This window comes from Solanum stenotomum, chromosome 11 (genome assembly GCF_019186545.1).
Source record: "Solanum stenotomum isolate F172 chromosome 11, ASM1918654v1, whole genome shotgun sequence".
Lineage (NCBI taxonomy): Eukaryota > Viridiplantae > Streptophyta > Magnoliopsida > Solanales > Solanaceae > Solanum > Solanum stenotomum.
In genome coordinates, this window is record NC_064292.1 from 7,301,338 (window position 1) to 7,326,580 (window position 25,243).

Here is a 25,243-nt window from a genome sequence, read left to right on the forward strand (position 1 = left end):
TATTTGATAGGTTTTTAAGTGTTGAAGATAAAGACTTGGTGAGTCCTTATAGATTCGAGGACAATACCCAATATGTTCTTTTATGTCTTTTTAGTATTGTTTAAGTTGTGTATGGGATTAGTCCCGAATTTTGTACTCTAAAGTATTAGATGGTTTTGAGACATCAAGTATAAAGTCTAGAAAGTCTTCCGCTTGCTATTTTTTTTTAATGAAATGTTTTCTTGGTAAAGAAAGTTTTTAATTCCTTATGGTTTTAGTGTCTATGAGATGAATGAATGCTAAGAGGCTTGTATTAGACCTCTTCGAGGTCGAGTACGCCGATTACGACTAAAAGGTGCTCCCGGATCGTGACAGGACCGTCACTGAATTAGCATTGTTGCTAAATTTTAATTGGTTAGAACCTATGAAGAAACAGAAATCCAGTTAGTAAAAATAGAGATAGAAACCAGAAGAAAAGATATGGTCATGAAACTATCACAGAACCACCAGATTGTAAAATAGAAATGGAAAAACAGAAGAAAAGATAGAATTTTGAAATTAAAAGCAAGAGAAGATACATGCTTACAACATATGATTGAATGAATGTTTGAGGAGCTTAATACTTGCAGCATATGATGGATGAATGAATGCTTGAGAAGCTTAACACATTTAAGTATTCTTTGCAGATGAAAATGTGAGAGAACAATTTACAAACAGAAGTTTTTCTTTATCTTATATAGTAGTAGTAGGTTAGTTAGTAATATTATTTTTTTTATTTTATTTATTTTATTTTCTAAGAGTAGTTTTAGTAGTAGTAGTAGTCAGTTTTCATTTTTCAACATCCTTTCCCGCCACTTCTCTCTTATTTTCTTTCCACTTCCCAATTGAATGTTGTGTTTGAACTTGTATAGTTTCACTCTTCTTTACAATTTCTCACTTAAACCTTCTTCAATTTTTCACAATTTCTCCAAGAAGAAAAGTTCCCTCTCAAACCCTTTTTTTTCTCTGTAAACCCTAATTCAAGAACCATGTCCGATTCTCCTCCTGCTCCTCCTCGCTCTGCGTTTGTTGTCCTTATGGAAAATTCCACGAAGAAAACAACATCCTCACCCAAGAAACACAAAACCCCAGATGTTGAAACTTCAAGTAAAATTCATGTTGTTAATCAAGATTCAGTTTTGAAGCCAATTAAGGACACCCATTTGGTCGATGAGTCAAAAAGTGAAGAGGTGGTGGTGAAGAAACGGAATCAAGATTCAATTTTGAAGCCAATTGAAGACACCTATTTGGTTAATGAGTTGAAAAGTGAGGAGTGTATAGTGAAGAAACGGAAAATGATTAGTCCAGATGAGAGCATTGTGGAAATAAAGAAAAGACCTGTGAATTTTGATCCAAAAAAGGTTGTATTGGGGGATGGTCAGAGAGTGTCGTTCATGTTTGTAGTTAAGGTGTTTGATGCAACGTCGAAGGAGTCAGAGAGGATTGTGATTACTGAAAATAATAAATTTTATGTCGGTGAAAATAATAAATTTTAAAAAGTAATGATGTGATTATAAATTTTATTTACATATGAAATAAATGGTTCGTAGATATAAATATGAGGTTGTTTTCACAAAATATAAACTCGTGGATCAATTATTGTATTAAAATATCGCAAATCATGATATGAAATTTCATATAATTCCATATCATGATTTTAGAAGAATATGAAATCACATCTCATGATATGAAATCATGAGATGAAATCAGCGTAAAATCACATTTTCAAACGTTGATTCCATCTCACGATACCATATGGTGATATGGTATTGCATGGCCAAACGCCTACTAAGAATCTAACATAAGTACTTGTTGCAATTTACTACTTAGAATTGACAGCATAACAAAGAAAGTGCCATCTTTTGTCTTCATTTTTCTTAAAATTCAGTCAACTAAAATCACGAATGGTCAGAAACAGAGATGAATTTAAGGCTAGTAAATGAATAGACGTATTATGTTGTATTAAGACTGTTCTAGAGATTTAACAATTGAGAAGACTTCGGTTCTTGATTAATCGATATGAATTGGCAACTTGGCTCCCTTTTTAGTTCTTTGTTCTTAAGAAATTGCTTGCCACCCATAGTTGACGTATTGAATTTGAAACTTTTCACTTGGCAGTAAGTTTAGGAATCACTTTCTTCAATTTTGCCCCCCTCTCCAAAACGGTTCTCCCTCCAACGTACTTGATCATCAACCAGGGTTGTTGGTTAACCTTGATAGATTGACTTGACATCCTTAATTAGAGCCATCATGGGAGCATAGTACCGGGCATGATTAATATGCAACTGAGTTGCCATCTCAATGAGTCCTTGCAGTAGTTGATTAAATTTCTATTGGTTATCCTTTCGCTTAATACGAGCTAGAATTCTTCCCAGATCACCCCCTTTCAAAATGCCCAAGAGGTCATCCTTGAGTGCTTGCACCAGATCCTTTCCATCTTCAATCCCCAATCCCGCTGTAACATAATAAGGTTTCTAATCTTATTAAGTATTTTCGTGTAGTGTTGTTATCTCTCGTTGAGCTGGGCTCTCTGAGCTATCTGAAAATCTTGGTTCACTTCCTGCGACATAGTCAATTGCTGCCAGAACAAACAATCATAAGACACCTTTTAATATCAATGTACAATACTAAAATACAAATTTGGTTACTAATGGAAAAAAAGACATTTTGTGGGTAAAATGGGTGAATGAATTATATATGAAAGATGAGTGTGATTTTAGGACAAGTAAACCACCTTGGGACTGCAGCTGGTACTAGAAAACTTTGCATAAAATGAAGTTGAAGATGAGATCATGGTATAACAATGATCACTATTCTTTGACAAGTAAATGAGAGTATTCAGCGTCCTTGGGATATGAAAGACTAATAGGCAGTGTACTGAATTGGAGGTAGCTAATCTGATATGAAATAAAATCACAGTACCTAAACATCGATTTATTAATTGGCTTGTTGTTTTAGGTAGACTACTGACAAAAGATATAATACAAAAGATGGGTTTCGGGACATGAGATATTGATTGCAGTCTATGTAATAGTGCATCACTGGAAAATGATGAGTAGTTATTTTGCAAATGCCCATGGAGTAAAGAGATATGGATAAAGGTACAATAATGGTTGGGAATAAGCTTACCACCTAAAAGGGTCAAGGATATGCTCCAATTGATCAAGCATAAGCATTGGAACAGAGGGAGAAAAGAAGTGGTTGCTGCTTTGTATGAAGCTGTAATTTACTACACATGGCTTACTCAAAACCAGGTAATATTCATGAAGGAAAAAATGAATACCAGAATTATCATCGAGCTGATAAAACATATCATCAGGGAGAGAGCACTAAATATTCAAAATGCACGATTTTGGAGTAAATGTATAGAGTTAATTGAGAGAATTGATAATTAGTTTGTTGACTGAGCTCTACTAATCTTGTGGCAGGTTGTTGGTAACTAGATTATAGATGCTCTTAGGTGTATTTTTTGATTGTTGGTATGGTTATAGTTCGCATTTTGATGCCAAAAAAATAAAATACAAAATAAAGTATGATGCTGCAACAACTTAAACTTTAAACGTGGCATAAGGCAACCCCATAAAGGCTATATATATGCTAAACATTTCAGACAATATATTAAAAAACATTACAATTTTCAGACACTATTACTACACTACTACTATTTGTAAATATCATCAAGTACTAAAAAGTACAAGAATGCCTTCCATTTCAGGCTACATCTTTTTTGTTTTTCTAACATTGTAATGCTAAATTTTAGCTAACACATTGCAACACAAAACTTATATCAAACTTGGATTTATGGTCAAGAAACTATCAAGAACCAACATATTGTAAAGATACAAATAAGAAACCAAAAGAAAGGAAAGAATTTTGGAGTTAAAAAGCAAGAGAAGATTATCAAGAACCGATTGTAAAAATAGAGATAGAAAACCAAAAGTAAAGATATGGTCAAGAAACTTACTGTGATGAATGAAGGTTGATATCAATGTTGATGAAGGTTAGAGGACCGTCACTAAATTAGCACTGCTGCTAAATTTTAATTGGTCAGAACCTATCAAGAAATAGAAATCCAGTTAGTAAGAATAGAGATAGAAACCAGAAGAAAAGATATGGTCAATAAACTATTACAGAACCACCAGATTGTAAAATAGAGATGGAAAAACAAAAGAAAAGATAAAATTTTAGAATTAAAAAGCAAGAGAAGATACATACTTGCAACATATGCTTGAATCAATGTTTGATGAGCTTAATACTTGCAGCATATGATGGATGAATGAATGCTTGAGGAGCTTAACACAGTCAAGTATTCTTTCCAAATGAAAATGTGAGAGAACAATTTACAAACAGAAGTTTTTCTTTATCTTATATAGTAGTAGTAGGTTAGTTAGTAATATTATTTATTTATTTTATTTTCTAAGAGTAGTTTTAGTAGTAGTAGTAGTCAGTTTTCATTTTTCAACATCCTTTCCCGCCACTGCTCTGCTATTTCCTTTCCACTTCGTAATTAAATGTTGTGTTTGAAATCGTATAGTTTCACTCTTCTTTACAATTTCTCCCTTAAACCTTCTTCAATTTTTCTTTCTTCTCCATGAAGAAATAGTTCCCTCTCAAACCTTTTTTCTTCTCTGTAAACCCTAATACAAGAATCATGTCTGATTCTTCTCCTCGCTCTGCGTTTGCGGTCCTTATGGCAAATTCCAAGAAGAAAACAACCTCCTCAGCCAACAAACACAAAACCCTAGATGTTGAAACTTCAAGTAAAACCCTTGTTGTTAATCAAGATTCAGTTTTGATGCCAATTAAGGATACCCATTTGGTCAATGAGTCGAAAAGTAAGGACGTGGTGATGAAGAAACAGAATCAAGATTTAATTTTGAAGTCAATTGAGGACACCCATTTGGTTAATGAGTCAAAAAATGAGGATAGTGTGCTGAAGAAATGGAAAATGATTAGTCTAGATGAGAGCATTGTGGAAATAAAGCAAAAAGCTGTGAATTTTGATCTAAAAAAGGTTGTATATTGGGGGGATGGTCAGAGAGTGTCGTTCATGTTTGTAGTTAAGGTGTCTGATGCAATTTTGAAGGAGTCAGGGCGGATTGTAATTTCTGAGAATAGTAATTTTTTGTCGGTGAGAATAATAAATTTTAAAAAGTAATGATGTGATTATAAATTTTATCTACATATGAAATAAATGGTTAGTAGATAGAAATGTGCGGTTGTTTTAACAAAATATAAACTCGTAGATCAATTGTTGTATTAAAATATCTCAAATCATGATATGGAATTCTCATATAATTCCATATCATGGTTTTTGGAGAATATGGAATCACATCTCATGATATGGAATCATGAGATGGAATCAGCGTAAAATCGCATGTCCAAACGCTGATTCCATCTCACGATACCGTATCGTGATATGGTATCGCATGGCCAAATGCCTACTAAGATTCTAACATAAACACTTTGTTGCAATTTACTTAGAATTGACAACAGAACAAAGAAAGAGCCATCCCTTGTCTTCTTTGTTCTTAAAATTCAGTTAACTAAAACCATGAATGGTTAGAAACAGAGATGAATTTAAGGCTAGTAAATGAATAGACGTATCATGTTGTATTAAGATTGTGCTAGAGATTTATCAATTGAAAAGACTTCACTTCTTGATTAATCGATATAAATTGACAGCTTGGCTCCCTTTTCAGTGCTTTGTTCTTAAGAAATTGCTTGCCACTCATAGTTGACGTATTGAATTTGAAACTTTTCACTTGGCAGTAAGTTTAGGAATCACTTTCTTCAATTCTACCCCCTCCCCAAAATGGTTCTCCCTCCAACGTACTTGATCAGCAACCAGGGTTGCTGGTTCACCTTGACAGATTGACTTGACATCCTCAATTAGAGCCATCAAGGGAGCATAGTCTCGAGCATGATTAATGTGCAACTGAGTTGCCGTCTCAACGAGTCCTTGCAGCTATTGCAGTAGTTGATTATATTTCCGCTAGTTATCCTTCAACTTAATACAGACTGGAATTCTTACCGGATCACCCCCTTTCAAAATGCCCAAGAGGTCATCCTTAAGTGCTTGCACCAGATTGTTTTCATCTTCAATCTTGCTGCAACATCAATAAGGTTTCTAATCTTATTAAGTATTTTCGTGTAGTGTTGTTGTCTCTCGTTGAGCTGGGCTCTCTGAGCCATATGAAAATCTTGGTTCACTTCCTGTGACATAGTCAATTGCTGCCAGAACAAACAATCATAAGACACATTTTAATATTAGTGTACAATACTAAAATACAAATTTGGTTACTAATGGAGAAAAAAGACATTTCGTGGGTAAAATGGGTGAATGAATTATATATGAAAGATAAGTGCGATTTTTGGACAAGTAAATCACTTAGGGATCATAGCAGGTACTGGAAAACTTTGTATAAAATGAAGTTGAAGATAAGAACATGGTATAACAATGATCATTATTCTTTGACAAGTAATGAAATGTATTTAGCGTCCTTGGGATATGAAAGGCTAATAGGCAGTGTACTGAATTGGAGGCAGCTAATCTGATATGAAATAGAATCACAGTACGTAAACATCGATTTATCAATTTGCTTGTTGTTTTGGGTAGACTACTGAAAAAGACATAATATAAAAGATGGGTTTCGGGACAGGAGATATTGATTACAGTCTATGTAATAGTACATCACTAGAAGATGATGAGCAATTATTTTGTCAATGCCCAAGGAGTAAAGAGATATGGATGAAGGTACAACAATTGTTGGGAATAAGCTTACCACATAAAAGGGTCAAGGATATGCTCCAATTGATCCAGCATAAGCATTGGAACAGAGGAAGAAAAGCAGTGGTTGTTGCTTTGTATGAAGCGGTAATTTACTACATATGGCTGACTCGAAACCAGGTGATATCATTTAAGGATAAAACGAATAGTGGGTTTATCATCAAGTAGATAAAAAATATAATCAGGGATAGAGTACTAAATATTCAGAATGCACGATTTTGGAGTAAATGTATAAAGTTAATTGAGAGAATTTGTAATTAGTTTGTTGATTGAGGTCTACTAATCTTGTGACAGGTTGACGGTAACTAGATTATAAATACTCTTAGATGTATTTTTTTGATTGTTGGTATGGTTATAGTTCACATTTTGTTGCCAAAAAAAATAAATACAAAACAAAGTATGATGCTGCAAAAGCTTAAACTTTAAACGTGGAATAAGGCTACCCCATAAAGGCTATATATATGCTAAACATTTCAGACAATATAGTAAAAAACATTACAATTTTCATACACTATTACTACACTACTACTATTTCTAAGCATCATCAACTACTAAAAAGTACAAGAATGCCTTCCATTTCAGGCTACATTTTTTTTCTTTTTCTAACATTGTAATGCTAAATTTTAGCTAACACATTGCAACACAAAACTTATATCAAACTAAGATTTATGGTCAAGAAACTATCAAGAACCAGCATATTGTAAAGATAGAGATAAGAAACCAAAAGAAAAGATAGAATTTTGGAGTTAAAAGCAAGAGAAGATTATCAAGAACTGATTGTGAAAATAGAGATAGAACACCAAAAGAAAAGATATGGTCAAGAAACTTAATGTGATGAATGAAGGTTGATATCAATGTTGATGAAGGTTAGAGGGTCGTCACTAAATCAGCACTACTGCTAATTTTTAATTGGTCAGAACCTAGGAAGAAATAGAAATCCAGTTAGTAAAAATAGAGATAGAAACCAAAAGAAAAGATATGGTCACGAAACTATTGTAGAACCACCTGATTGTAAAATAGAGATGGAAAAACAAAACAAAAGATAGAATTTTGAAATTAAAAAGCAAGTGAAGATCATACTTGCAGCATATGATTAAATGAATGTTTAAGGAGCTTAATTTTTCCTTTAAACGTAAAACCCTAGATGTTGAAACTTCAAGTAAAACCTTGTTGTTAATCAAGATTTAGTTTTGAAGCCAATTAAGGATACCCATTTGGTCAATGAGTCGAAAAGTGAGGAGGTGGTGGTGAAGAAACGTAATCAAGATTCAATTTTGAAGTCAATTGAGGACACCCATTTGGTTAATGAGTCGAAAAGTGAGGAGTGTATAGTTAAGAAATGGAAAATGATTAGTCCAGATGAGATCATTGTGGAAATAAAGAAAAAAACTGCGAATTTTGATCCAAAAAGGGTTGTATATTAGGGGGATGGTCAGAGAGTGCCGTTCATGTTTGCATATAAGGCATTTGATGCAATTTCAAAGGAGCCAGGGCGGATTGTGATTACTGAGAATAATAAATTTTATGTCAGTGAGAATACTAAATTTTAAAAAGTAATGATGTGATTATAAATTTTATTTACATATGAAATAAATGGTTAGTAGATATAAATGTGGGGTTGTTTTACCAAAATATAAATTCGTGGATCAATTTTTGTATTAAAGTATCTCAAATCATGATATGGAATTCCCATATAATTCCATATCATGGTTTTTGGAGAATATGGAATCACATCTAATGATATGGAATCATGAGATGAAATCAGTGTAAAATCGCATGTCCAAACGTTGATTCCATCTCACGATACCGTATCCTGATATGGTATCGCGTGGACAAACACCTACTAAGAATCTAACATAAACATTTTGTTGCAATTTACTACTTAGAATTGACAGCAGAATAAAGAAAGAGCCATCTCTTGTCGTCATTGTTCTTAAAATTCATTCAACAAAAATCATGAATGGTCCGAAATAAAGATGAATTTAAGGCTAGTAAATGAATAGACGTATCATGTTGTATTAAGATTGTGCTAGAGATTCAACAATTGAGAAGACTTCTGTTCTTGATTAATCGTTATGAATTTGGCTCCTTTTTCAGTGCTTTGTTCTTAATAAATTGCTTGCTACCCATAGTTGACGTATTGAAGTAGAAACTTTTCACTTGGCAATAAGTTTAGGAATCACTTTCTTTAATTCTGCTCCCCTCTCCAAAACGGGTCTTCCTCCAATGTACTTTATCAGCAACCAAGGTTGTTGGTTTACCTTGACAGATTAGATTGACATCATCAATTAGAGTCATCAGGGAAGCATAGTCCCAAATATGATTAATGTGCAACTGAGTTGCCGTCTCAATGAGTCCTTGCAGCTATTGCAGTAGTTGATTATATTTTCGCTAGTTATCCTTCAATTTAATATGGGCTGGAATTCTTACCGGATCATCCCTTTTCAAAATGCCTAAGAAGTCATCCTTGAGTGCTTGCACCAGATTGTTTTCATCTTCAATCCCGTTGCAACATCAATAAGGTTTCTAATCTTATTAAGTATTTTCGTATAATGTTGTTGTCTCTTGTTGAGCTGGGCTCTCTGAGCCATATGAAAATCTTGGTTCACTTCTTGCGACATAGTCAATTGCTGCCAGAACAAACAATCATAAGACACCTTTTAATATCAATGTACAGTATTAAAATACAAATTTGGTTACTAATGGAGAAAAAAGACTTTTTGTGGGTAAAATGGGTGGATGAATTATATATGAAAGATGAGTGTGATTTTTGGACAAGTAAACCACTTGGGAACTGCAGTTGGTACTGGAAAACTTTTCATAAAACAAAGTTGAAGATGAGAACATGGTATAACAATGATCACTATTCTTTGACAAGTACTGCAGAGTATTCAACGTCATTGGGATATGAAAGGCTAATAGGCAGTGTACCGAAATTTGAGGTAGCTAATCTGATATGGAATAAAATCACAACACCTAAACATTGATTTATCGATTGGCTTGTTGTTTTGGGTAGACTACTAACAAAAGACAGAATACAAAAGATGGATTTCGGGATAGGAGATATTGATTGCAGTCTATGTAATAGTGCATCACTGAAAGATGATGAACATTTATTTTGTCAATGCCCAAGGAGTAAAGAGATATGGATGTAGGTACAACAATAGTTGGGAATAAGCTTTCCACCTAAAGGGGCAAGGACATGCTTTAATTGATCAAGCATAAGCATTGGAACAGAGGGAGAAAAGAAGTGGTTGTTGCTTCGTATGAAGCTGTAATTTACTACACATTGCTGACTCAAAATCAGGTGATATTCATGAAGGAAAAAATGAATAGTAGATTTATCATCGAGCAACTAAAAACATATCATCAGGGAGAGAGTACTAAATATTCAGAATGCACGATTTAGGAGTAAATGTATAGAGTTAATTGAGAGAATTGGTAATTAGTTTGTTGATTGAGGTCTACTAATCTTGTGCCGGGTTGTTGGTAACTAGATTATAGATGATCTTAAGTGTATTTTTTTTTATTGTTGGTATGGTAATAGTTCACATTTTGTTGCCGAAAAAACAAAAAAATAACAAAACAAAGTATGATGCTGCAAAAGCTTAAACTTTAAACGTGGAATAAGGCTCCCCATAAAGGCTATATATATGCTAAACATTTCAGACAATATAGTAAAAAACATTACAATTTTGCAGACACTATTATTACTAGAGCTGTCAATATGGGCTGGCCCACCCCATTTGGGTTAGCCCATACAAGCTTTGAAGTTTGATGGGTCAGGTCGGGCTAGCCCATTTTTGGTGTGGGCTAGAAAATGGTCGACTCAGCCCACAAGTATGTGGGCTACGGGCTTGCCGAGCTAGCCCTCTTTACGTAAAAATATATTTTTTATAATTTTTTTAATTAAATCATAATTTAAAAATATTATCATAATATCGACAAGATAATATTACATGGTGTTAGTGTTACTACTTGTTAATCAAACCACAAATTAAATTATCATTATAATATTTATTAAGTTTGGTTTCAAGTAAAAGCATAAATGACAAACTAAAAATATAAACCGAATTGTTTTCCAATGATCATAATAAAACACAAAAAACTATGACAATATTCCATACGCTACGGCCTATGTAGTGATTCCTAGAAATTTTAGAGAATTTTTATTTTACGTAATATGTATTTTATAAACATAATTTGTATTTAAATTGTAATATTTCAAACTTTAAACTGATTTTGAGTTTAGACTTTTGTTATTTTTAATACTCTATTTTATTTTTTAATTAATTTTATTTGGCCCACGGGCCGGCCCTATCCATATTTCTCAAACCCCACAAATCGGCAGACTTATTCAGGTCGGGCAAAAAAGCTCTTTCTTAAATGAGCTCTAAAAATTGTAGTCCAACCCTATCAAATCCCGGGTTAGGCCAGGCCGGCATAACGGGCCTAACACATATTGACGGCTCTAATTACTACACTATTACTATTTCTAAACATCATCAACTACTAAAAAGTACAAGAATGCCTTCCATTTCAGGCTACATTTTTTTTGTTTTTCTAACATTGTAATGCTAAATATTAGCCAACACATTGCAACCCAAAACTTATATCAAACTCAAATTTATGGTCAAGAAACTATCAAGAACCAGCATATTGTAAAGATAGAGATAAGAAATCAGAAGAAAAGATATAATTTTGGAGTTAAAAAGCAAGAGAAGATTATCAAGAACCGATTGTAAAAATAGAGATAGAAAACCAAAAGAAAAGATATGGTCAAGAAACTTACAGTGATGAATGAAGGTTGATATCAATGTTGATGAAGGTTAGAGGACCGTCACTGAATTAGCATTGCTGCTAAATTTTAATTGGTCAGAACCTAGGAAGAAATAGAAATCTAGTTAGTAAAAATAGAGATAGAAACTAGAAGAAAAAATATGGTCAAGAAACTATCACAGAACCACCAGATTGTAAAATAGAGATGGAAAAACAGAAGAAAGATATAATTTTGAAATTAAAAGTCAAGAGAAGATACATACTTGCAACATATGATTAAATGAATGTAGGGGTGTTCACGGGTTGGTTTGGGTCGGTTATTGGTCAAAATCAAAACCAAACCAACTTAATCGGTTTTAAAATTATCAAAACCAAACCAAACCAAATATAATATACATTTATCGGTTTGGTTGTTTTCGATTTTGGTTTGGTTCGGTTATTCAGTTATTAACCATACATAAAAATAAAAGAAACAATTCATTCAAAACGTGAAAAAAGTGACAACAATCCATTCAAACGAAAAATAGTTAGAATGACTGGCATTACAGAACTTTCGATCATTGAATTTACTGAATAAAACTTCAAAATTCACTATTTTGGCATAGAAGAAAGAGTCAATGACATTTTCAGTCCCACAAAGAATTTCCATAGACACTCATATACATGAAACCAATAAGAAAAATGTTCTCACCTTGGACATTTTTTCTTTCATAAGTAAATTATAAATAAATTTTGATGAAACATATATAAAATCTTTAAAATTATTTATGAATACAATATATTATGTATGTATAATAATAAAATTTATGTATATAACTTGTTGATTCGGTTCGGTTATTTCTTCGGGTTTTTTTGAGCAAAACCATAACCAAACCAAATACTATCGGTTCTTAACAATCTAAAACCAAACCAAACCAAAACCTAAATTAAATCGGTTCATTTAATCGGTTTGGTTTGGTTTTTTGGTTTGGATCGGTTTTTATCCAAACCATGAACACCCCTAAATGAATGTTTGAGGAGCTTAATACTTGCAGCATATGATGGATGAATGGATGTTTGAGGAGCTTAACACATTCAAATATTCTTTGCAGATGAAAATGTGAGAGAACAATTTACAAACAAAAGTTTTTCTTTATCTTATATATAGTAGTAGTAGGTTAGTTAGGTAAGTTAGTAATTTATTTTTTTTATTTTTTTTTATTTTCTAAGAGTGGTTTTAGTAGTAGTAGTCGGTTTTCATTTTTCAACATCTTTTCCCGCCACTTCTCTCTTATTTCCTTTCCACTTCCCAATTGAATGTTGTGTTTGAACTCGTATAGTTTCACTCTTCTTTACAATTTCTCCCTTAAACCTTCTTCAATTTTTCTTTTCTTCTCCAAGAAGAAATAGTTCCCTTTCAAACCTCTTTTCTTCTCTGTAAACCTTAATTCAAGAACCATGTCTGATTCTACTCTTGCTCCTCCTTGCTCTGCATTTGCTGTCCTTATGGCAAATTCCAAAAAGAAACAACCTCCTCACCCAAAAAAGCAAAACCCCAGATGTTGGCACTTCAAGTAAAATCCATGTTGTTAATCAAGATTCAGTTTTGAAGCCAATTAAGGACACCCATTTGGTCGATGAGTCAAAAAGTGAGGAGGTGGTGGTGAAGAAATGGAATCAAGATTCAATTTTGAAGCCAATTGAGGACACCCATTTGGTTAATGAGTCGAAAAGTGAGGAGTGTGTGGTGAAGAAATGGAAAATGATTAGTCCAGATGAGAGCATTGTGGAAATAAAGAAAAAAGCTGTGAATTTTGATCCAAAAAAGGTTGTATATTGGAGGGATGGGCAGAGAGTGTCGTTCATGTTTGCAGTTAAGGCGTTTGATGCAATTTTGAAGGAGTTAGGGCGGATTGTGATTCCTGAAATTGTGAGAAGGTGCTAAAATTTTAATTTAACGACCATCTCCAACCAATCTCTATTTTGCTCTCTTTATTCTCTATATTTGGAGAGTAAAATAGAGAATGGGCTCTCCAAACACTCTCTCTATTTTACTTTTTGATTATTTTAATATTATTTCTATTATATTACTAATTAAGTCTTTATCATTTGTTATTATTTTCTAATGTAATATAACATCTAAAAATATATTATTAACAAGTTACTACTTTCACCCAAATTGATATTTTTTATTTTTAAAAAAATTGTCAGTTCAAATATGCAATTTAAAGTATTTTAATATTATTTATACTATATAAGATTATTAATTAATTCTCTATTATTTTGTAATTATTTTCTAAGTAATATAACATCTAAAACATATTATTGATAAGTATACTACTTCTATCCCGAATTAAAAAAGATCTAATTTAATTTTTAATTTTTTTTTGTCATTTTAAATATGTAATTTAAATTATTATTATTTTTCATTATGAAGTATGGACAAAACTTACACGATAATTCAAACAATCTACTTTTATGTTATATCGATAAATTATAAACTACACTTTTTTATGAGCATGAAATATTTGATGCAATAGTTCAAAATGGAATAGGGGAAGTAAATTAGTACACAAACTAATTGGATACAAGATGAAATTGTTAATTTAAATAATTTTTAGCTACACCTAAAAAAATAAGGACACAAAATTGCTTATTTTGAACTCCCTAATACATTGATAGAACATTTATGAGAGTATGAAAGTTGAGTATTTATGTAAAATTTAAAATAAATTTTATGATGATACAATATTTATGATGTAATTATATAACAACGATGATTTCACTTTCATTTGGATTGTTTGTTAATATGTATATATATAATATTTATTGCAATTTATGTTATTTAGAAATTTAGATTAAAATATAATTTTATATTAAATGAATAATTTGACAAAAATAAAACTTTGTATTATATAAAGATTATAGAGTGATTATTTGCAAAAAAAAAAATGATTTATATTATGAAATAAGAAAATAAAAATGAAATAGAAATAATATTATAATATTGAGGAGAGAGAAAGATTCTTTTTTAAAGAGTAGAGTAGAGAATTGGGTTAGAGTTGATTGTCTGAAAAAATAGAGAACTCTATATTTGGAGAGTAAAATAAATGATGGACTTAGAGATGCCCTTAATCAAGAATTGGTAGTTCAATATGATATAAGATTGTTGGTATATAAACAAATGTATATAATAAATAAAGAATAGAAACTGACAATACACAATAATATTCCTGTCCACTCCAGTAACAAGTAGCTGACTCAGACAGTAGTGGTTTAAATAATCTATTAATAACTAATTAATAATATTACTTCATCTCAAAATAAGTGTTTTGTTATATAAAAAATATCCAAAATAAATATTATTTTAGGAATCTAGAATAAAAATTAATATTTTTTCAATTTATATTTCATCTTTTTAATTTTTAATAAACATTTATCAAATAAATGTGGTTTAATAAACTGCATATTATATTTATTAATTTATTAATAGATGTGATTTTTATTAAGATGATATTTATTTTGAAACGAAGTACTAATTAATGTGTTTAAAGTTTATGTGACACTTTCTTTAATTTCTTCATGACAAGGGAACCCAATTTGGATACCCTCTTAATCAATCATTTATTCCTTTTACTTATATGAAGAAAACAAAAGGTTTTCTTTTTTCTTTTCATTTTTTCAAACTATAGAATATTCTCTTCACTTTTTTGTTTTTGTTTGTGTTTTTATAAGTAGAAATGCCTTCAATAGTGACAATTCAGATTTGGGCATTAAAAAAAGTTGTTGTGAAGTTAGTGCTATGATGGTGATGAAAGGTATTGTTCGTTTTGATCGATAAATCTCGTGCATATTTTTTCAGGTTATATTATTACAGAGATGAAAAGCTTGCTAATCATTTGAATTTGTGTTGTATCTTATAAAGCAATTTACTTTCTTCTTTTATTTTGATGTGAGATTTACCTAAGACGTTTAATGCACACTTCTTAAAAGTTTGCCAACCTAGGAAATCTGTCAATCTTTCTCTTCAACCCACTCTTCGTCATGAACGTCAGATAAAGACTCAACGTCCTCGTTAAGATTTATTCCATCACGATATAAAAAGTGTCAATATTATATTAGTCACAGCCGATTTCTTGACACACAATACCTTGTTTGTCTCATCAAACCTCACAAATTTGACTCTTGGACTATGTCTTATAGAGCAAAAAAACGCATGCATCATGTAAACTTGCATTACGTCTTATAAAACTATTCATTTTCTACTCTCACTTTGATGTGTGAATTCACCTTAATTTGATATAACATACATTCTTTTTGAAAGTTTTGTCAGCTTAGAAACTTGTTAATCCTTAGTTTCAATTCGTCTTTGTTGATTTGTTGTGCCCTCCAAATAAATAAACACTTTTTTAAATTTGTTTCGAGTGGTAAATCATGGTAGTTTCAGAATTTTTTATAATAATTTTTTGTAATTTGGATCAAACCACTAATTTCGGATCTTGCTTGAGGATTTCTAGTAAATTTTTATAATTGCTATAATTTTAATTTTGTGGTTTGATGTGAACATTATTGGTGGTATCAAGAGAATTCACTATTCAGATTGATAAATTATGGGAATTATTTGTGCAAACCTCATAATTATGTTGTTTCTCACTTTTTCTTTATTTGGCCCAACAAAATAATAGGATATACTTATTACAAATGAAAAGATTTTAAAATTGTCTTTCATCAAATTTTATTTTCTTATTCACTAGTAAATTGCAAGCGCGCTACAATATCCTCAATTCTGGTTCAGAAAAGTGCACGTCAATGCAAGAATTTTGTTTCGAAGCATGACCTCAAAGATTGCTTAAATTTGAAATTGCCTCAGAAGCAAAAAGATGCAAAATAATAGAATTCATTAAGATCTTGGCCTTAAACTGTTTTGATCTTTTTTTAATTTGATTATTTACTATCAAATATTGTACCATTTTCAATCTTGAATAGTTATTTTAAGGGCGTTGTGTAGACCAACTTATCTGATTATTCCATCCGGTATCTACTATTTATCACTAGTAGCAGGGGCGCATCTAGGGAATGGAGGGTGTTCATACAAATCCATTCTGCAAAAGATTATAATGTATATATACAGAAAATTATATATATGCATTGAATCACCTGAACACAAGATTAGAGGTTTGCAACAAAACACACTTTAGTGAAAATCATGAATTCGCCACTAATTAGTAGGTATTGTGTAACTTTGTCCAACAAGATTTAGATAGATGGGACTTGAGGAAATTAAAAAAAAAAGTATGTCTAAAGCCCAGTGAACTTCCAGGAAAGGTGAATTAGTCCAAGCTACTCTTGGCTCCTAATTTCTTTTAGAAACATAAGTATCGTACTATTATTAGTGATTATGGTAAAGTAGTAGAGGTGAATACAAATAACTCTTCTCCAAGAAAAATTGTGTTATCCCCCGATTTTTATAGAGCAAAAGATCTGCCTTTAGTACATCCGATCGTTAATTCCTCATGGTTTCTAGGACCGACCAACATCTCACTTGCGCATGTACTTATGTAGTGTACATAGTCTCGATCCTAGAAAGTTGTTGAGTTGGTTATTTGTTTTTTCTAGTTGGTTACCCTTGATTTATACAAATTCACCTACTTCAATATGGAGCGATACATGATCAATAATACGTAGTGATTTCATAACTAACTGCATGATGGGGACATCGTTAACCTTTGTGTTTCAAATTACAATAGTGTCAGCTCCGTCCTAGGTATAAAGCTAATCTTTTTTCAACTAGTAATGGCATACCATTGAAATACGGTTTTGTAATTGTCTAGTTCAGTGAAAACATATCTTCCTTCTCTCCAAAAAGCCAATCTTATCGATAAACATCCTTCATAACTGAGAATCAACATGGAATTTTTGTAAGTTGTAATCCTTCTCCTATTTTATAGGATACAAAATATTAATCAGAATTCATATAATTTGACTCTCAAAAAGCGAAATGCGAAAAAACGAAGAAAGTATTCCATATACCAACACACATGTCTTCCAGCACGAAAATGTTCTCTTCCTTTTCCAATAATAGTATCCAACATTTTAGACCTTAAATTAAACTACTCAATTTTTTTATATTAGTAAACAATGTTTCTTACAACATAATCCAAAATTATGTATTACAAATACATGTCTAACATTTTATTTATATGAATTAAATTCCTTTCCTTTTTGTTTTAAAAAATGAGACTTTGTGTATTCTACATATGCTGCATTGCTAATTACTCTCAAAGCATTCCTCGCTTCTTTTTAATATGCAAAAATGCTTTGATACATAGCCTCAAGATTGGTGTAATCTTAAGTACATCAGCATCATACTTGTGTATTTTATTTCTATACAATAATATTAAAAGGTGCCAGTGGCCAGTGACTGCCACTGATGGGGATGCATTAGGATTGCCACAACACCCTTTGTTAAATGTCTATTTTATTGTATGATGAAGACTGTTCTGACAACAATTGATAATGTCTATTTTATTGTATGATGAAGACTGTTCTGACAACAATTGATAATGTCTCAAGAGGTAAATCAAGATTCCAGATGGATCAGAGAGCCCAACTCATCGAGAGGCAACGACACTAAACAAAAATGCTAGATAAGATAAAAAACCTTATTGATGTAGCAGCGGGTTTGAAGGTTGAGGATGAACATGATTTGGCCCAAGCACTCAAAGACTATCTCCTGAGTATTCTGAAAGGAGATGATTTGGTTAGAATTACACTCAAAGACTATCTCCTGAGTATACTCAAAGACTCTCTCCTGAGTATTCTGAAAGGAGATGATTTGGTTAGAATTACAATCAACTACTGACCTACTGCAGCAACTGGAAGAACTGGTTCAGACAGCAGCTAAGTTGCACGTGAATCATGCTACTCCCGATGGCACTTATTGAGGACGTAAATCAATATGCAAAGGTGAATCAGCAACCAGGGTTGCCGATCATAACTACATTGTAGAGAGAACCAAAATTGAAGAAGGTGTTTAAGATGTTAGTTCTTTTTCAATATAAATAACCTCTGATTAGACATAGTATGCGCTTAGACATACTATTCTTCTTTTGACAGTTTTAACATATTTGAACATTAGTAATTTGCGTATTCTCATATTTGACGTTAATATTTGCATATTCTCAGATAGGGCATTTATTTTTTTCCAAATGTCTATATGGTATGGTTATATATGGCGTAGTCATGTTGAGATACAATAGTTTGTCAATAACTTCTGATACATTGCTTGATCTACTAAAGGATGCTTCTTGACTCTTGTTTACATGTTCATATTCCACGAGTAATATGAGCCTATGAGCCAAAAATATATGTCTTTTTTTCAGGGTCTCCAAAAAGACAATTTTGTCGATGATAATCTTTCATGACAAACAATCAATGCGTAATTTGAAGAAAAAGAAGGGGATAATGACAAGACGGACTCAACAATTAAGTCATTTTCATTGTCATCAGATTTGCATTCAGGGAGAGTGAAAGTTCTAGTAAAGGAATGTATTATACACGTGCCACCATCTATGTTAATCTCAAATAACCATCCATAATGGTGCTTATAATAATAACGATAGGGACCACATGTTGGTGTTGGTGTTGGTGGATGGTGGTGCAAGTGGTAGATGGCGGGTTTTGAGAGGGTGACAACTTTGGACGCATGTATTGCACAAGCAAGGTGGGTAATTCTGGTGAATTTCTTCTTAGGGGAAGCAGATCTTCAATCGGAATATACACTCCTAAAAGCAACAAAATCTTCAATCAATTTTAATTTATCAGCAATTACAACTAAAAGCTCCAATGGAACATCTGACCAATTTCCCATCATATCATAAAAAGTAAAAAGAGAAAAATTCCGATTCTTCAACAATTGTATGTATCCCTATTTATAGGGCATCTACACTTTTGGGATAGAAATTCTATTAGGGGTTGAAGTCCATATTGAAAGGTTTAGGTAAATAAAAATTGTTTTTTCACCATTTTTCCCCCAATTATTACTGTATTTAATTACCACTATAATATTTAAAATTAAGAAGTACTAAATATAATAACATAACTAATAACATTTTGATCGTAAACTTAAAAGACTCTGGGTGTGTTTGGTATAAAGGAAAATGTTTTCCAATTTTCTCATGTTTGGTTGGGTTAAATGTTTTGGAAAATGTTTTCCAAATCAACTCATTTTCCTCAAGTTTATGGAAAATGACTTTCTTTCAAAACTTAAGGAAAACATTTTCCAAAACTCACTTTCAACTTCAAATTACAATATTTTTTTTTGTTGAAAAAATCAATTTATTTTGTCTCTACCTTCAAACCAGCCCCCCCTCCCAACCACCCCCATCATGAATAAATAAATTTAAAGCTTGTTTTTTTAAAATGTTTTTAACTTCAATTTTTTTACCCCACCCACACTCCTACCCCCTGCCCCCTACCACCACCCCCAAAAAAATAATATTAAAAGTTGTTTTTAAAAGATATTTTTAATTTCAATTTTTTATTTTTTTACCCCCACCCTCTACCAGCCCCCTACCAACCTCCCCCTCAAAAAAAATTTAAGTTTGTTTTTAAAAAATAATTTCAACTTCAAAATTTCATTTTTTCACCCCTACCTTCGACCCCCCCACCCACCCCCGCAAAAAAATTTAAGTTTGTTTTTAAAAAATATTTTCAACTTCAAAATTTTATATTTTCACCCCTACCCTCGATATNCCCCCCCCCCCCCAAAAAAAATAAATTTAAGTTTGTTTTAAGAAAATATTTTCAATTTCAAAAATTATTTTCTACTTTAGTAAAAAATAAAAGATATTTCTTAAAGACATCTTTCATTCATAAATCAAACACTAAAATTCTTTTTCGAAAAATATTTTCTACTCACCAACCAAACATGAGAAAATAAGTAAAAAATTTACTTGTTTTCCAGGGAAACATTTTCCATGGAAAATGTTTTCCTTCCTACCAAACACACCCTTAATGTTTGCCAGAGAGGATAAAATGGAAAATGTTTTCCTTCATACCAAACGCACCCTTCGTGTTTGCTAGAGAGGATAGAATTATTTAATCTAAATGAGATTTTACGATATATCAAAAAAGAAGGCAAAGGAGACAGACTTGTCAAACTTCACGCTCTGTTGCAATAAATGTATATAAGGATGCCGTTTCAAATTAAGCAATCAATCACTACTATATCATCATCAACGTTTTTCTGTCTAAGCCATTCAAACNTAGTAAAAATAAAAGATATTTCTGAAAAACATTTTTCATTCATAAACTAAACACTAAAAATCTTTTCCGGAAAATATTTTCTACTCACCAACCAAACATGAGAAAATAAGTCAAAAATCTACTTGTTTTCCAAGAAAACATTTTCCATGGAAAACATTTTCCTTCATACCAAACACACCCTCTGTGTTTGTGTTGTGTTGTGAGTACACAAGCAGTGGCGGAGCCAGGATTTTCAATTAGGGGATTCAAAATCTGAAAAAAAAACACACGAAGTAGCCGAAAGGGGTTTGACATCCACTATATATACGTAAAAAATTATTTTAACCATGTATAAGTAATATAATTTTTCGCCGAAGGGGGTTCAGATGAACCCCTACTTGTAATGTGGCTCCGCCACTGCACACAAGTCTAAGCGATTTTGTTTAGCCAAACTAATGTGTGAATTTATCTACAACAAGGATAATTCAACTTAAAAATTATTCTATACTTCTATTATACTAGGTCGATTAAAGAAGAAAATAAGATATTTTTATCCTACAATTAACAATGCAGTCCAAAATTTGAAGAAAAAAATTTAAAAGTGATGAGATGAACCTCAAATTTTTTGCAAACTATTTTCTTGGAGAATCTCGAAAGGATTATGATATAAAGAGAATTTGAATACAAGATAATAGAGAAAATAATTTTTTCTTATATATGTAGTAATAAACTATAATTCAGAGCCGTTAAACATGAGTTTTTTTTTTATTTAAATCATATCATCATATATATTATTATCTATTATTACCAGTATTACTTTAATGCAAACCCTTACAATTTACACATTAATCCAATATTGTGTGTTTTTTCATTTTTAAATAATTAGAAGAATCGAAAGAGTTGCATTAATCAATTATATATATACTAATAATTAATTAGAAGTAAAAAATACATGAAGTAAACATTTTAACTTGGTCAAATTCTTCAAAACATCAATCATACATTGTGTTGATTTACTTCATCAATTTTTCTCACTTAATCATCTTAAGCTAATTTAATTCAAATTGTTCAAGTTAGTTTCTTTTCACTTTAAAAATGTATTTCTCTACTTATTTCAGATACATGTATTTATGATTACATATATACAAGATATATAGATTATCTTCCTCACCTTTCTTTTTTTTTTTCGTATTTGAGTATATTTCTAATAAAAATACATATATTTAGACGTATCAAACTTGATAAAAATGCACAATCTCCTTCCTTTCCCGCCACCTCTCTCTTGTTTCCTTCCCTTTCTTCCTTTGCACATTTTTTTCCAAATTGAATGTTGTGTTTAAGTTCATATCGTTTCACTCAAACCACTCTTCTATACAATTTCTCCCTTAAACCTTCTTCTTCAATCTTTCTTCACTTCTCCAAGAAGAAACAGTTCCCTCTCAACCCCCTTTTCTTCTCTGTAAACCCTAATTCAAGAACCATGTCTGATTCTCCTCCTACTCCTCCTCCTCCTCGCTCTGCGTTTGCTGTCCTTATGGCAAATTCCAAGAAGAAAACAACCTCTTCACCCAAGAAACGTAAAACCCCAGATGTTGAAACTTCAAGTAAAAGCCCTGTTGTTAATCAAGATTCAGTTTTGAAGCCAATTAAGGACACCCATTTGGTCAATGAGTCGAAAAGTGAGGAGGTGGTGGTGAAGAAACGGAATCAAGATTCAATTTTGAAGCCAATTGAGGACACCCATTTGGTTAATGAGTCGAAAAGTGAGGAGTGTGTGGTGAAGAAACGGAAAATGATTAGTCCAGATGAGAGCATTGTGGAAATAAAGAAAAAAGCTGCGAATTTTGATCCAAAAAAGGCTGTATATTGGGGGAATGGTCAGAGAGTGCCGTTCATGTTTGTAGTTAAGGCGTTTGATGCAATTTCGAAGGAGTCAGGGCGGATTGTGATTACTGAAATTGTGACTAATATGTTGAGGACTGTTATTGAGACGACGCCTGAGGATTTGTTGCCTGTTGTATACCTTGCTGCTAACAAGATTGCAGCTGCACACGATGGGATGGAGCTTGGTATTGGTGATGCTTCCATTATCAAGGCACTTGCTGAAGCCTGTGGTGCTAAAGAAGCACATATCAAGAAGCAATACAAGGTAATACATTTGTTAATCGGGAATAATTTCAAACATGATCAATTGCTGAATTGATAATGCAGTCTAGTGTAAGTTGTTTTGACTAATTCCTTATGGGTTCTAATGGGAAACGCAAGCATGACCTGAATATTTTGTCTGATTGAAAGACAGTGCATTGTGTGAAAGAGGCTCCCAAGAGGAGATTAGAAGTGAAACTTAACCTTTTCTTAATTGAGTGTAATTGCCTAAGCCATGTCTTTAGAAAATGCCTAGTGTCATATATGTCTAGCTATATGACATGACAACTTTAGTGCAGTTCACAGAACTATGTCAGATTCTATTAATGACTACATAACACTTTATGTCACTGTTTCTGTTTTTATTTTTCCTCTGTTCTCTCTTTGTTGTCTTCAAATTTGTAGAAAACTAGTAGTTTGTGGTCTGCTAGACACAAGTGAAATTCAGCTTTCATGTTGTTTGGAGATTGAAGAAATTGAGAGACTTTTTTGGAGAGGGTGGAGGTGGGGATGGGGATGGGGATGGAGGCCACGAGGAGTTAGTGGGGATCAAATGCTGCATGGCTTTGGCATGTACTTGATTTAGGAGCCTAACATTGGACCATCACATTTAGAGCAGCATCTTGATAATCATGTGTTTGATCACATGCATAGTTGGCATGATTAATTGTATACATAAGGGACTGACCGGAAATTTGTATGGTTATCCTGTAATATCTGCCATCCAGGAGATTCAACTTTTCTCCTGTTCAGTTTTGACTAGTCCAAATGTCTGTTTTTCATTGTTAAACACACAGGAGCTTGGAGATTTGGGCCTTGTTGCAAAAGCAAGTCGTTCATCACAGCCTCTGATGCATAAACCAGAAGCACTGACTGTTGCCAAAGTTTTTGACACATTTCGGATCATTGCCAAGGTATTCCAGTTTCATTGTTCACTTTCTTTTAGATATTTCTTGAAGTGGGATTAAGATGTTAAGTGACATAGCTACCATACCACATAGTTGAAGTTCCTATAGAAGCCTTCAATCAAAGTCAGTTCTGTGCATTGCGCACAGAACTGATTTTTTTCATGGAAGCTACAAAATAAGTTTCTCCTATTTGTGGTGCAGATGATCCTCTTTTTAGTTGCTTATTTTTGTTTTATCCCGATATAGTTTTCGATCTTGCAGTATGATTTCTAGTATTTGTACTATGATTATGTTGTCTTTTCTTATGTGGGAATTTCTTTTAGGAATCTGGAAAGGATAGTCAGGAAAAGAAAAAGAATTACATTAAATCACTGCTTGTTGCAGCCACTGATTGTGAACCCCAATATTTGATTCGTCTCCTCCAGGTTAGAGGAATTTTTTTTCTTTTTCTTATGGAGCTATTTAGCTGTTGCATTGCTCATTGAACCGTTGTTCAGTTGGTTTCTCTTTCTTGCAGACAAAGCTACGCATTGGTTTGGCTGAACAAACACTGTTAGTCGCAATCGCTCATGCTTTTGTGTACTCAGATAAGCATTCATCACCTCCTGCAGGTGTAGATTCTCCTTTGGAAGAGGTGCATTGTTCTCTAGTTGGAGGAGTTTTCTATTAAATTTTCCTTTCTGTGAACTTGCATGAACTGTGATATCATTATCAATTTAGGGATAAAAGTATCTTGTTTCCTTCTTAAATCTTTAACCCCAAAATTTGCATTTGCATTTGCATTTGTTTGGTGTTAAAGAAAACACTTCTCTTTGTTTGGTGTTGTCACCTCGACTTTCCCTTTGTTGTGTATTTTCTTCCTCTGCAATGATTGGAACATTACTTACTGGTTAATATCAAAAGTTGAAAGGTGCCATTGCCCAGTGACTGCCACTAATGGCGTGCATTCTGATTGCCACAAGACAGTTTGTTGTCTCAGAGATTTGAATAGCCTAATTGCTTGTATGTAGAGGACTGTTCTGGTAGCCCCATGATTTCACTCTTTTGGTGGAATATAAGTGATTCGACAAAGGCACCATTAGAACAAAGTGCTTTGACAAGTTCTTAAGGCTGCATAAAAGTGTGGTGTATGATGAGAAGGTAGAGGGGTGAGTCCATTTTTAGTGAATTTTAAACCGTGCGCCATCTAGCCCTCATAATTCTAATATTATTTTTTTATGGAAACTTGTTTTTGTAGAGTGAACTAAATATATTTCATGTTGCACGAACAATCTTTTATCTCCCCTATAGGTTGGATTTTATATAAAAAAAAATTGATGGAGTTTCTTCACTTGGCTCACCTTCACTAAGTATGATTTATAATGGTGGTGTCTGGGCC

General features: G+C 32.5%; 1 protein-coding gene across 5 annotated transcripts in view; it reads left to right on the forward strand.

The window, feature by feature from the left end:
• The first annotated feature begins 1,001 nt into the window (after positions 1–1,001).
• The window catches only part of LOC125844290 (DNA ligase 1), a 34,399-nt gene continuing 10,157 nt past the window's right edge, over positions 1,002–25,243 (forward strand). The window contains exons 1-5 of one of the 5 annotated variants that reach the window (XM_049523572.1): positions 1,002–1,084; positions 22,373–22,961; positions 23,755–23,871; positions 24,189–24,290; positions 24,383–24,499. In XM_049523572.1, the coding sequence (XP_049379529.1) occupies positions 1,008–1,084; positions 22,373–22,961; positions 23,755–23,871; positions 24,189–24,290; positions 24,383–24,499 (1,002 nt within the window). In that variant the 5' untranslated portion in view covers positions 1,002–1,007. Of the gene's footprint in view, positions 1,085–4,690; positions 4,738–8,032; positions 8,050–22,077; positions 22,962–23,754; positions 23,872–24,188; positions 24,291–24,382; positions 24,500–25,243 lie in introns of those variants that run through there. The other 4 variants (XM_049523573.1, XM_049523574.1, XM_049523571.1 and 1 more) reach the window with 4 other exon arrangements.